A 14,181-nucleotide genomic window follows, 5' to 3' on the forward strand; every position below is an offset into this window, starting at 1 on the left:
AACCCTTAGCTGGGCTCCAGCGCTTACCCTCCTTATTCCCCTCCGCGAACCGCCACCTTACCGAGGTGGAGGGGTTTGAGTGCCTGAATGATCTCAGGAGCTATGTTGCCTGGGGCTATATGCCCCTGGTAGGGTCTCCCAAGCCAAACAGGTCCTAGGTGACAGACAAGACAAAGCGCAGTTCAAAATCCCCTTATGACTATTAAATCAAGGATCTCGTTCACCCCGCCCGGTATGGAGTCACCGGGGCCCCACTCTGGAGCCAGGCCTGGTGGCCAGGTCTTTGCCCATGGGGCCTGAAGCCAAGACGTGGGGTAAGTAGCAATTAGAGATGACTTTATTTTAGCAGTGTTTGTAAATAGTTAAGACTATATCATGAAATAAAATATTACTTGTTGCACCCCCCGGACCAGAACAGACAAATAAGGACAACTCCAATGTCTATCCTGCGAGTGCATTTTCTTAGTGATTCTGATTAATGAGGACATAGGATTCAAATTCTCCAGGGCCATGCATAGGCTTTTGGAGGAAATTGTCTCAACTGAACACAGCGGTACAAGTACGGATCCTTCATTGAAATTGGTCACTCATGATAGAGTACTAATAGAGAGGTGCCTAATCCCATGTCCACTGCTGTCCTCCTACCCCCACTACTGAGATGCCTAGATGTGCTGTAGCAAGAGCTCCTTTAATCAATACTACAATATTTATACAGTTGTAAATCTTTTCTAGTTAATCTGTGCGCACAAAACATCTCAAATTTTGATCGAAACAGCTTTTTGTTATGAATTGCAATGCTTTAGATGTTAATGGGCAGAAAAATTACTGTCATGCATTCTATGAATAAAAACACATTTACAATGTCATTTTGTAGATTAAAAAAATTTTCTGCCCCTCTTTCCACACATTGAGGGGGGTCCTCATCTGAAATCTCAGAGGTGACTTGTAGTATAATGTTCTTTATGGCTTTGGAAGAGAGAGACTCCCCCCCCCCAAAAGGTATAGTTAAATTATTAAATTCTATTTCATCAAATTAAGTTACACAGCATGTTAATCTGTACTCAAGGTTAAGTGTTGCAATTATCATGCATTAATGTAAGTTGAGGAGGGGGTGTGGTGGTGCAGTGGGTTGGACCACAGTCCTGCTCTCCGGTGGGTCTGGGGTTCGAGTCTTGCTTGGGGTGCCTTGCGACGGACTGGCGTCCCGTCCTGGGTGTGTCCCCTCCCCCTCCGGCCTTACGCCCTGTGTTGCCGGGTAGGCTCCGGTTCCCCCGCGACCCCGTATGGGACAAGCGGTTCTGAAAATGTGTGTGTGTGTGTAATGTAAGTTGTTTTTTGTGTGTTTTTATTTATCCCTCAAGGCAGTCACTACAGATGTTGAGGTGCAGCAGATTTATAACTGTAACTGCATTGTGGTCAATTACACCTGTCAATTACTTCCACGTGTTAAGGAGGTAAATTTTATTACCATTCCAGAAGCTTCTAGGAGAAAATTTGCTGTCATGCATTTAAGATGAAGAGCTTCAGTTAAAGACTTAAAGACTTTTACAGCAAAACTAAAAATTTCTTTCAGTAATATTCTGCTTTTCTGTTTCTTTCCTTTAAGTTCATCCTTTAATTAAATGAACAAAAGTTGGACTTAACTTATTTGACTGAATGAAAACTAAACAGATTCAGAAAGTTAAGACCTGAATGAAAAAAAAATGGGGGTGCGGTGGCGCAGTGGGTTGGACCGCAGTCCTGCTCTCCGGTGGGTCTGGGGTTCGAGTCCCGCTTGGGGTGCCTTGCGACGGACTGGCGTCCCGTCCTGGGTGTGTCCCCTGCCCCTCTGGCCTTACGCCCTGTGTTACCGGGTAGGCTCCGGTTCCCCCGTGACCCCGTATGGGATGAGCGGTTCTGAAAATGTGTGTGTGTGTGTGTGAAAAAAAAATGCTAAAACTTTAATATAGATCCCCTTCTGATAGTCGTTTCACACACTGTTTTATTGTCCCTTTGTGCTTTTGGATGCAGTGTTTTGTGGAGCATGAGAAAAGTGTTCAGCAAGTAAATTAAAATGAGAACCATAGGGAGTTCAGATTGTTTACTCTAGTGTTGTAAAATAATATATGCCATTGCAGTTGTATGGTTTGATGAGCTTTCGTGGTCATGTTTTAATTAATGGCACTTTCACAGGCATGATGCTTGTTTTTATAAGTTATAGTAAATAAGTGAAAGACGTCCAAAAATGTAGTGGCGTCTCGGAAGTCAAAAATGTATAGGAACACTGAGACCCTACATTGAATGAGCTGTTGACGAAAACAGAATAAACTGCAGTAATTTTTTTTTTTTTAATTAATTATAACGTTTTGACGTTTTTAACAAAACCTGACTTGTAAATAAATCAAGGTATTAAGAGGTATTATTAAGGTTTTACTGACTGATGTAGTGAATGAATTTACAAACAATTTCAAGGCACAAACAAACTTCTGGCCCCAGTTGTGTTAATAAATCCAGTGTAACTTTTATTTGTTTGCTAAACTAGAGTAACTATAATGAATTACTGATTTTTTTTTTTTTTGCAAAGATATCAAGAACACAACATAGCTATATATGTTTTTCATGCTGGTAGAAAATAACCTCCCTAAAGGTATGTTGGCCATGAACCTGCAGCAGCACCAGCTGCCAACACAGTTCACACAAAATTCTTAAAGTGTGTTTGAAATGCACAAAAAAATAGTTTTCATGCACCATTCTAATACAGCTTTTGCCTTAAAATGATGTAAAAATTATTCATTTACGTTAATTTACTGTGTCCATGTGCAAAAAAAGAAAGCAAATGTATATCTAGTTAGCATTTAGGAAACACTTGCAAGGTACAAACACTTAGCAGTGTTTATGTCTGTTAAAATGTCATGCTTTCCCAGAGTTAATGCACGGAATGTAAGTGTGGAGCCCTTTCTTACAAACATTTCAAACAGAACGGAGAAGGATCGGAGTCCAAAGGGGCATGGTCACGATTCCAATGTGAGGGTTGAGATCCGAAGGGTTGTGGGGTCAATGCTAAGGTCACCGAAGAATCGTGGTCGTGGTTCAAGGAGTGAGGGTCAAGATCCAAGAGTCAAAAGGCGAGGAGCAAGGTTTCTCAATGAGATTCTACAAACACTCTGGATAGGTCTTATTCTTTTAAAGAGTGTTTTAATGAAGTGCAGGTGTTTGTTATGTATGTGGCATTAGCTCTGATGACCTTCTACGGTCCTCTGGGGTTATTTTCCCAAGGTTGTGACAGAAAAGCTGAATACTACAATGTAATTTAAATGTGTATATATTTCTCATTTTAAATATCAGAAGGTTGCATGACAACTAGATCATAGCATATAAAACTACTTAAGATGACTGCCCTACCACTTGTATTCTAGAGTCTATTCTGCAAAATGAATGTTTCCTTTCAGTACTGCAGTCTTGTGAAAATATTCTTTTGAGTGTATGCTGTAGGTTTACTTTGGTAGGATTTTTTGAGGAAGCTTCCATGGGATTCCTAATACAATACAGTTAACACATAAACCAGTATGAAATCTAGACAGTGGTATGAAAGTATATGTGACTGTAGCTTTGTAATTTTCATACTTTAATAAAACACTTATGTACATGCAAAAGCATTAATATCACTTTCACTGTAGCCACTGTTTGTTTTTATATTTTATGATACAGTACAAATTGGTACATAAAACATGCATAAATGCAGTTACAAATTACATTTACTTACCAAAAATATAACTTGTTCAGTTCTCAGCATGAATTATTTACAGCTGATACTGCTTCCTGACACAATGGGTCAAGCTTTCCATCTCCTCCTGAAGGGGTGATATCTTTAAAAACTTATCTGCACAAATAAGACACAACATTAGAGATGTCCAAATTCAAGAGAAACTTACCAAAATCCATGTCTTTAATGTTACCAGCGTACACACACTCTCCATTTACCAGCAGCTCCATTGTGTTCCAGTCAGGAGACTCTTCAAAGACACATCGGTGTCCAGCCTCTTCTAATGCAGCTACTGATATGAAGTATATATGGTTATTATGCATTAGCTTTAAAATTATTTTAAAAAAGTATAGTGTAACTTTTACCACCTTTAAGTCCATCCAAACGGAAAGTCCTATGTTCAACAACTCCACAGGACTCATACGGACCATATCGCACAATGACCAGGCAATTTAGGGGCATAATGTACATCAAAACAAGGTCTATCCTTATTTAATTTTGTCTGTTCTGGCACTGTAGTTGCACGGAAGCAACTATGTTTACCTTAGCAACGCCAAGTTGTCCGTCGCTAAGGAAGTCCGTTATGATTCAGTGACTGGAAGGTAAGGTCAGACACATGGGAGGAAACCCATACAGACACAGAGAGAACACAAACTCCACACAGACTGAGTGGGGACTGAACCCACATCCTCTCGCACCACCCAGGCGCTGTCAGACAGCAGTGTCACTCACCGTGTCACCCACAAAACAATGGCATTCATGCCTCATATTTATGGACTTCATTTTTCATAGTTATATGCCACATGTTTGTACATGAAGTTTACACAAGAAGTTTTATTTGGGCCAGAAATTTGATTACACAGTTCATACAATATACACACAACCTGACTTCCACATACCTAATAGATGTTTCATACCCTGGCTGACCTGTGTCAAAATACTTTAAACTCTGACCATTCAGGACCAAACTGAATTACAGAAATAAAAGCAGTGAGAAATACGAGAATAAAAGCATATTCTGTATTTTTCATTATTTACTGTAAAGTACCCACCTACTCTAAAACACAAGACATACACAGTACAAATACTGTTTCGGTTTGGAAATTACATTCATTACACTGAAAAATAATGCAAAAAAAAAAATCTTTAACACCAAGTAACATTTTCCTCCACATTTTTACACCTTATATATTATTCTGCCCCACACGCTACAAACTGCCGACAGTTTACAGCCCGTGTCCACATCCAAGTCCTGTCCTGTGTATTTATTTACTGTCTTGTTCTCCTGTTCTGTGTTACACCACCATGGTCTCCAAAGAAACGACATTTCATTCCACTGTATAGAAGCTATATAGAGGAATGACAACAAAAACAACTTGAACTGCCTCAAAGCATTCCTATGTGCTATGTCTACAGAAAGTAACTTCCAGTGAATGTATGTATATATACACATCAACAACTCCTTTATAGATACAGTGCTTATAGTTTTAGCATCATTACCATAATTTGCGTTACTGTGGACACTTGCATGAAAATCTGCTTTCTCTTACTTTAAATGTAAATACTTGTATTTAAGTTTCTCACTCATTCTACTTTTATTATTTTACTGTCGTTGTTAGGTGCAAAACATTTAAGAATTTCTGTGTTTGAAATTTTTTTTTTTTTTTTTTTTTTTTTTTAGATATTTTGGAAGTCTCTGAGCTGACAATAGCCACCATCAACACATTGACACCTCCAAAATCATAGTTTCCTCATGCATATTTGAATGTTCAGAAAGCGAAAGCAATGAAATGTAGCACACCCTTAATGATTTAATAATAAAGGTGAACAAAAATAAAAGTAATAAGTATACATATAACAAAAATAACAGTACTGATTTTAAAAGGATGCATGTGAGATCCATATATAAATTAATCTGTCTGAGGCAACATTAATATTAGCTGTAATTTCTCACTATAGCTCTTTCATTCAGTCTGCAGGGTGTCTAGGGCATTTGCACTCACAGCACAGATCCCTTATTTCCACCAGAAACTCCTCCTGCCTTCACAAACCCAGATGAGCAAGTCTCCTTGCCATCTTGGAAACTGGACACACTGAAGATTATGTAATCTGACTGTGGATTGTAGCAGACACCGTATCCGTTGGGAACTACTAGACCATAGCAGCAAAACATTTCAGCAGTGATGGGAACCTGAGGAAGAATTGCATTGACTATTGAATATTTATAATCTTCCTGTGTTTAAAATGCAGAAAACTAAGATACCCCACCTGGCTAGTTGTGAGGATAAACTGGTTACTGATGAAGTAGGTTTCATCAGAGTAAATGTCTGGCTTTTCCATATTCATCTCCTGTGCAATCTCTCTTAGTCCAAGTAAGTGATTGTCGACTGCCATTCCAGTAATTGCCTACAAATAATTGGTATGTCTTGTAATTCCTTTGACGTAATAGGAATGCTTTCACTGCATTCCTGTGAAATACATTACAGAATAAATTATGATTCTTTACCAACAAACAGCTGTCAGTAAGACTTACAAGAATGCTGTAGTTAGTCTGAGCTTTTATTGCATCCCATAACTTTTTCATCTTTTCTGCTTCCTAGTAACATGAGTCCACAAGTTAATGAGAAAAACATAAATCTCTCTATCAATCTCTCTAAGTTTTACTGAAGAAAACTTGACAAAGCATATTAGAATGTCTGAAACAGAAAATGACTTACATGGACAGAAGACTTTGCATCTGTCATTGACTTCGCAAATGCCAGAGCCTCTCAGGTAGCAGAGCGGATGTTGCCCACTCGCCCTTCACAAAAACGACAGACCAAAGTGCTTTCATAAGTAGACGCGAACTTTCCATTGTACCTGAAGACACAGTAATAACGTTTCCTTGACATGTTCGTACTCATGCAGCATTGTGAACTATTGGACATGGTATCATACTGACAAAACTGAGCAATTTCCATAAAGGGATTTACTGTTAAGTTTTAGGCCTAATAAAGACTGAAATACTACTGATATGATGAAGGACCATTTCTTGGCTCAATGTACCATAGTTGATAAACTAACCGTTGTTATATGTTCAATTTTCTAAAGAAAGCTTAAAATACATTGTCAGCACTGAGCTGTGTAAATGAGTAAACAAACCACAAAGCTTGTTAATGATAGAATTCACTTCTTAAGTGTCTGTAACAGTCTATAAGTGCTCGATAACCCTAAAAAATTGTTTTTAAAACATCCTGATTGTGGTATCAGTTAAATACTGTTAAATAATGTGCAGAATCTTATGGGAATGTATTATATCTTTAAGTATTTGCGAATGTGGAGGGGGTGCAGTGGCGCAGTGGGTTGGACCACAGTCCTGCTTTCCGGTGGGTCTGGGGTTCGAGTCCTGCTTGGGGTGCCTTGCGATGGACTGGCGTCCCGTCCTGGGTATGTCCCCTCCCCCTCCAGCCTTACGCCCTGTGTCACCGGGTAGGCTCCGGTTCCCCGCGACCCCGTATGGGACAAGCGGTTCTGAAAATGTGTGTGTGTATTTGCGAATGTACAGAGTGGCCACAAAGTCTTTATGCATGAGTTTTTTTTTATGCCTGTTTTATGTTTCATTTGTTTCACGGATGTTCAGAAGGACATGGGAAACAGTTACAATTTGTGCTGAGAACACAGGACAACATACAGACAGTTTCTACTATATAGCATAATTAGCATGCATAGGGACTTAGGACCACCTGTATACCACATATTGTATTCTTACCTGTAAAAGGCCAGCTGTATGGCAAGTTGGATGTAAGCATCTGGACTCATTTTCTGCTTTTAATGAATTCCGTTTCATAATATTTCAACCTGTGTACATTTAAATACAGATTTCCGACAATCCTTGGGGAAAAAATAGACCAGGTCAGGCAAGATAAAGTCTTATTGTCAACATTGCTGATTAACTTTATCCATTCTTAGGTGGCTGTAACAAATACACATACGAAGTGCGATGAAATGGTAAATTGCCTTTGTAGTTTGCCAGCAGATGACAACAGCGCCTGGACATCAGGTGAGCACTTCCAGTGGAGTCTTTTGGGTGCAGGAAGATCTTGTACACTGGATGCTTTTGTCAAGGTTGAATACACTTTCTTCCTGCAGAAGACAATACTCATGGATGTGTTCCTTCTTATTTGTACAGCAATCCAGAAAGAAAGATGATATGATTTACTTTATTTCAACTTTAAAGTTTTGTCAGTGTCTAAAAAAGCAGTACTTAGATGGATATGGTGTAGCTATGAAATACGCAGTATTAATGAGGTGCAGTGTTTTCAGTGACCACGCTGTACTACATTTCTATGAGTCCATTATTAGAACTGTGTCTTGTATCAGCCAAGTTACTTACATGTTACTGAGTTGATATTCAGTGCACTGTACAAGAACTATTCCTTCGAAGGGAGAGTGTTCATACACACCACCACAGGCACTATCCATTCCTATAATAAACTGAAACATGTGCACTGTTTGACAAGAAAGGAAGAAGATTTCATAAATCAGTTAGCACTTAGAAGGTTATGATTCATTACTGTTCAAAACTGTTTTCTGGTCAGTTTTTATTTTATCTGGATGGGTTTGTTGTACCAGCAACTTCCCCCATTTTTTCCAAACCCTCCTCCATGAAGCATTTGCAAGGCCCTGTTGGTATCTGTCAGCTCAATGTCATTGCGGTTGTCCAAACACAGCACACACATGGAGTCCAAACACAGCACACACATGGACCTCTCAATGATACAAATTGATTCTCTGTTGGTGGGATCTTATGAAGACAAATATACAGTACAGCACCAGTACACTGGCACAGCAACAGTATAACATGATTAACACAGAAATATTTATTTTGCTTCTTTATAAAGGTTCATAGTTTTTTCAATTATACTTGTACTACTTGGCTGAAACCACAGCATGTTCAACAGTTAGTATTCCCTTTGCATCATTTGGCTTTTTTTACCATATGTTAAAGACAGACATTTACTTATATCTAACCTTTAATCAGTTGATCCCAGGCATCAGCCCATTCTGTCCTTCCATCAGAGGTTAATAGTCCAATGAAAGGATACCGTTCCAACTCATCCTGTTCCATTGCCAAGATTTTCTCTAGCTGAATAAAGATGTCATTTTCATCTAATCGTTTGACGTTTAGTACAACATCTAAAATATAGAACTGTTGCAGAGAGAAACACAAAAAAAAAAAAATTAAATGAAACACGCTTCATAAATATTGACTAACAGTTCTTGACAACCAACGCAAAAAATATATTTCAATTTTGCCTTCTGGGGCAAGTTCAGGATTATGCAGATGGTCTGATCAACTGTCTCAGGATAAACATTTTAGTCAACTGATCAGAAAGAGGGGGGTGCGGTGGCGCAGTGGGTTGGGCCGCAGTCCTGCTCTCCAGTGGGTCTGGGGTTCAAGTCCCGCTTGGGGTGCCTTGCGGCGGACTGGTGTCCCGTCCTGGGTGTGTCCCCTTCCCCCTCCGGCCTTACGCCCTGTGTTGCCGGGTAGGCTCCGGTTCCCCGTGACCCCATAAGGGACAAGCGGTTCTGAAAATGTGTGTGTGTGATCAGAAAGAAACTGAGAACATTTTAAAATGTGTCATACCTGATTCTTCCAGATGGCAATAATATGTTCCAATTGTGACAATGCACTCCGTCTCTTAATGACAACGGTGTCCTTCTCTGCTCCTAGTACATGGTAGGAGCTGAAGAGTCTGTAATACTGTTCCATGCACAGGGGACTCCCAGCAAGCTGGCCATGAGCAAATTCTACAGGTAGAGCTCATCTGGAAAACAATACCAACATTTATCAATTCAAGTGTTATTCCATTTCATGTGTTTAATCTGAATTGAGTGAAACTGCATATATCTACACACACACATTCCACGTACTCATCAAGCAGAGCTTTATAGTCCAGCATGCCCGAAACGAGGTGAGCAGCAAATCTGAAGCCAAGAAAAAAAGTACCATGAAATAATATCAGTGAAAACTCTTTTCATGAAGGTATTTTCAAAGTATACTAGAACATGCGACATTATATTTATACAAGATACAGTATATTATGCTAGCAAGCTATTATTTTTGGTGATTTAGTAGACCATTATGTAAAGCTAAGAATTCACTAATTATTCTTTGTGATGTGTCGTGTGTAACGGTGAGTATAATATAACAGTATAACAATAACTTTGATGAGTCGAGGTTGGATTTGTGTCCTGGAGTAACAAAACTTGTTTTTAGCTGTCAGATAAAGTAATAAATTAAACCAGAATAAATGTTGTGTTTCAGTCAAAAAAAACATAATGGACCATACAGCAACTGACACACACAATAACACAAAGAGGGTTATTTGTGAAAAGGTTGTTCTCGCCATGCATTTTCCAGGTGGACTTCTGTCACAGCAGGGAATGGACTCATCTTTTGTTTTTACATGTCCTGGGAGGAAATATGCAGGAAGGATAGCAGAAATAGCAGTTACACTGCACACTAACTTCGATCTTCAGTACCTGAGTGCATCATTGTTGTCCCTGAAGTTCTCTTTTGGGAACACCATAGCAGGATTTGAATTGACAGGCAATGCAAATCTGTTTTTCAAGTACATATCATCAAGCCAGAACTCATTAACCTAGGAAGTAAAATATAATGAAGATTACATTTTTGGCATATAAGCAATCCTAATATTTTGAAACTATGCCATAACATTTTATACAGTATGTTTCAATACTAGAGGCTGCAAAAGGCTGTATAAGAATCAATGATAATTAGCTGGATCTGCATAATGGGAATACAATTAGACAAATTCTACTGCATTAGTTAAGCAATTAAGGCCATATGAACTTTAAATGGGGGGAGTGCGGTGGCGCAGTGGGTTGGACCACAGTCCTGCTCTCCGGTGGGTCTGGGGTTCGAGTCCCGCTTGGGGTGCCTTGTGATGGACTGGCGTCCCGTCCTGGGTGTGTCCCCTCCCTTCTGGCCTTACGCCCTGTGTTACCGGGTAGGCTCCGGTTCCCCGTGACCCCGTATGGGACAAGCGGTTCTGATAATGTGTGTGTGTGTGAACTTTAAATGTTGATAATATATAGCATGAAAATTATATATGTGGTTATTTGAGTGTCTCATTATTTTTTATTGTTTATTCTTTGAGCTCATACTTTCCTCCAAATGGACTTAGATTTTAGTCTACAATTAATTTAATGTACAAGCTTAAATCAATTTTGATGAGAAATCAAACTTAATGGTGGACAACTTTCTTGATAATTATGTTTAAATTTTACAGGGTATGTTTAACTATTAGTGCTCTAATTTGTTATAATGGTAAAAAAAATGTTGCTCACATACGGTTATGTGATTTACCCAGTTAATTTTTTGGTCTCTCCTTGCTAGCAGCTTTTCTTGTAGAAGTTCCCCAGTTCCGCCTGGTTCTCCAAACTTTTCTACAAAGGCTTTAGACCTTTTCGAAATGCTCCTCAGTTACAAGATGTTCCATGCACCTCAAGTACATGTCTAACATCTGCTTGAAAGGTGGGACTGGCAGCTTTGGCAACACCTAACCAGACATGAAACCGCCTACTGAAATGTATTTATTTTTATATACAACATAACACAATGGTAGAACTTTACGGAATTGCCTCTGTTCTCCCTGGTTCTGTCACATTTTTATTTATTACTTCATGCACTGTAATTTCTGTGAACAGCTTTTTCAACTCCTCTTTTTGTTTGTCGTGTTTATTATTATTTCAGTATTCTTATGTCACAAAGGATTGCTTCAAAATGTAAAGACCCTGAAATCTGCAAAGTGGCTAAATCTCATTAATTTTTTACCAAGGAACATTTCAATGTGTATATAGTCTAAGAGTTGTATAGCACAATAAAACAAAAGGTATGTACAAGCAGTAGAAACATTTTGAAAGACTACACAGTATTAAATCCAATCATATGCATACAGAGTCTGATATACAAGTTCCAGTTCAAACTTTATTCTTATAAGTTCAGGTACTGTGTACAAAATCCTATGAAATTCTGGTCTAGGTGCTTCTCCACAGAATACGAACAAAAATAATAAATAGTACTGCACAGAAACAAAACTACAAATAAAGCCAGTAACGATAACAATAAATAACAATAGATAGCCAGAATACTTAAAGTGACAATGCAAGTGATGTGCCAGTGTGCTTGGAGGGGTCAGTGTAATTCTAGTTGCAAAAAAGGTGGCACATTGGTGAGTGTTGTATACTCTTACAGCAGTGGTGTAAAAGATGTTCCTGTACCTAACAGCGAGGGTTCAAAAGTGCAGTAAAATTTAATCACTGTGCCACATCTCCACAGCAGATCACTTATTAGGTAGGGGAAAAAAATTTACTGCAGTGATTCAAGTTAAGAGATTTGCTGAACACCTCTTTTACAACAGGTGATATCAGTCCTTGGTTCAAAGGCAGCAGCCCTAACTATTATGCTACTACAACCCCTCCCTGAAATGAGAAGTATGGCTTTTGCTGACCTGTAATAGCACTCTGTCAAAGACTGGAATTTGGGTCTCTCTATGTTTATGAGCAGTGCAAACTATTCTGTTTCAATTATCTTTTACTTTTCATTTTAATGAATGAATGAATGAAGTTTCATAACTATTAATCTCTGAGAGGAATTCAATTTTATTGCAAGAGCCTACAGGGAAGCTCAATTTCACTCAGTCAGTGACAGGTTACCTGCCTGGAGGTGTGAGGACTCACAATATATCCTGATGGCTGCTGGTAGAAATGACCTCCATTCAACTCCAGAAAAGACTGCAATCGCAGCAACCAACTGGTAGAAGATTCACAACAGTGACACACAGATTCTAAAGGACCAGAGCCTCCTCACAAAGTACAGAAAACTCTGTCCTTCCAAAAAACTTAAGACTGAAGATGTGCGTTTTCTGCAAATATATGTTTCACTCCTGAATAAAATTCAGGTCAAAAGGAACGCTTCTTTTCTAGGACAGCTTGAACCTGAATATAGTACTAGCACTGATTTTTTAAAGTTCATATTCTAATTCTATAGATGTATCCTCTCTGTCAAGCATATCATGACAGATTGTGCTCACTTTAAAGTTGGTCATCTATATCTGAATACAACTGAATTTTTTTGTTGACAAAGATTTTGTATAAAATTACTGTGATCACTTATTGAAGACTTGTGTTACAGTTTTATTAGTTGACATTTACATTTATTCACTTAGATACTTTTTTCCAAAGTGACTTACAATGAACTCCATGCAATAATACACAAGGAAAGATGTTCAATCCCTCGTGCCAAAATCAAGGGGGCTGGACACAAACCAACCACGCTACCAGTACTCTACCCCTCCCAAAACCCCACATACCCCTCACCCCCCACCAAACAGTTCCCTCCCCTTAAAAAAAATGAATAAAAATCAGCCCACATCATGGGCAAGCACCATCCTCGTTGCCGGGAGCCACCGCGAGCACTTCGTTGGGGTTGTCAAGTGGGCACCTTCCTTCGTTGATGTTTCATTGAATTCAGCCCACGACACCTCCAGAAGGCTCAACGACGAGATCTGGCATCCCAGACCTACCCCCCCCCCCTATGCCCACAGTGCCATCCCGGCAACTTCACCCACCAAAGGACTTCCCACCCCAGCCATACGTTAACCACCAACAAAGCAACCAACACACCACATCAGCATATGGAGGTGACAAGACTCCAACCATTTGATGTTCACATAGGCAAGTACTCTCCGCTCAAGTGTGCTTCCCCCAAACATTCTGCTGCCTCCTCATCCACAACCACTGACTGGATCTTTCTGCTACCTCTGACAAGCTTTTAATTGCTGCTCTGAACGACTGACCCCGAAACCAAAATCCAACAATAGCGACGTGATTTTGCAACAAACCCTCCTGCACCCATCTTCACCGGTCTAATAACGCACTGCCAGCCTCGCTCCTTCACCTTACCAGCCAACTCAGTGTACTTCAGTTTCTTCCTCTCAAAGGCATCTTCTGATGCGTCTTCGAGGGGTATTGTTAACTCAGTGAAGTACACTATCCGTGCGCCCTCGGAGTACAGCACAATATCAGGTCTCAGTGCCGTGACCACAATGCACTGCGGCATCTGCAGCTGTTTTCCCACGTCCGCTACCAACTTCCAGTCTCGTACTTCACCCCACTTAAAACTCGTACTGCCACATCCATGCACGTGACATGCAACGCTCTCCCCCTCCCACACAAAAGAAATTACCTTATTTCTCCCATGTAGCATTCAGCTGACACCTTTTCACCCAAGGTAACACACAACACTAGATACACAGCAGTACACTATCTATAGTTTATTACTCATCTATAAACCAGGGCACCCTCAGTCATAAACAACACAATAAGGACAATTTAGACTCACCAATTCACTTGAAACATGTCTTTGGACTGTG

General features: G+C 39.6%; 1 protein-coding gene and 1 pseudogene across 1 annotated transcript; both read right to left on the minus strand.

The window, feature by feature from the left end:
• Positions 1-3,765: 3,765 nt before the first annotated feature.
• On the minus strand, positions 3,766-4,204 carry c8h10orf53 (chromosome 8 C10orf53 homolog). Its single transcript, XM_018738037.1, has 3 exons — positions 4,111-4,204; positions 3,912-4,031; positions 3,766-3,830 (listed from the first exon to the last, which is right to left on the minus strand). Exons 1-3 carry the CDS (start codon positions 4,202-4,204, stop codon positions 3,766-3,768), a joined length of 279 nt encoding a protein of 92 aa, XP_018593553.1.
• Positions 4,205-5,710: 1,506 nt separating this feature from the next.
• LOC108925795 (choline O-acetyltransferase-like) lies at positions 5,711-12,855 on the minus strand (annotated as a pseudogene).
• Positions 12,856-14,181: the final 1,326 nt, after the last annotated feature.

Source organism: Scleropages formosus, chromosome 8 (assembly GCF_900964775.1).
Source record: "Scleropages formosus chromosome 8, fSclFor1.1, whole genome shotgun sequence".
Taxonomy (NCBI): domain Eukaryota; kingdom Metazoa; phylum Chordata; class Actinopteri; order Osteoglossiformes; family Osteoglossidae; genus Scleropages; species Scleropages formosus.

Coding starts and splice junctions, on each gene's coding strand:
- c8h10orf53 (XM_018738037.1), bottom strand. CDS start 4,204: ATGCCCCTAAATTGCCTGGTCATTGTGCGATATGGTCCGTATGAGTCC. Junction 4,032..4,110: donor CCGTTTGGATGGACTTAAAG/GTGGTAAAAGTT, acceptor TCATATCAGTAG/CTGCATTAGAAGAGGCTGGA. Junction 3,831..3,911: donor CATTAAAGACATGGATTTTG/GTAAGTTTCTCT, acceptor TCACCCCTTCAG/GAGGAGATGGAAAGCTTGAC.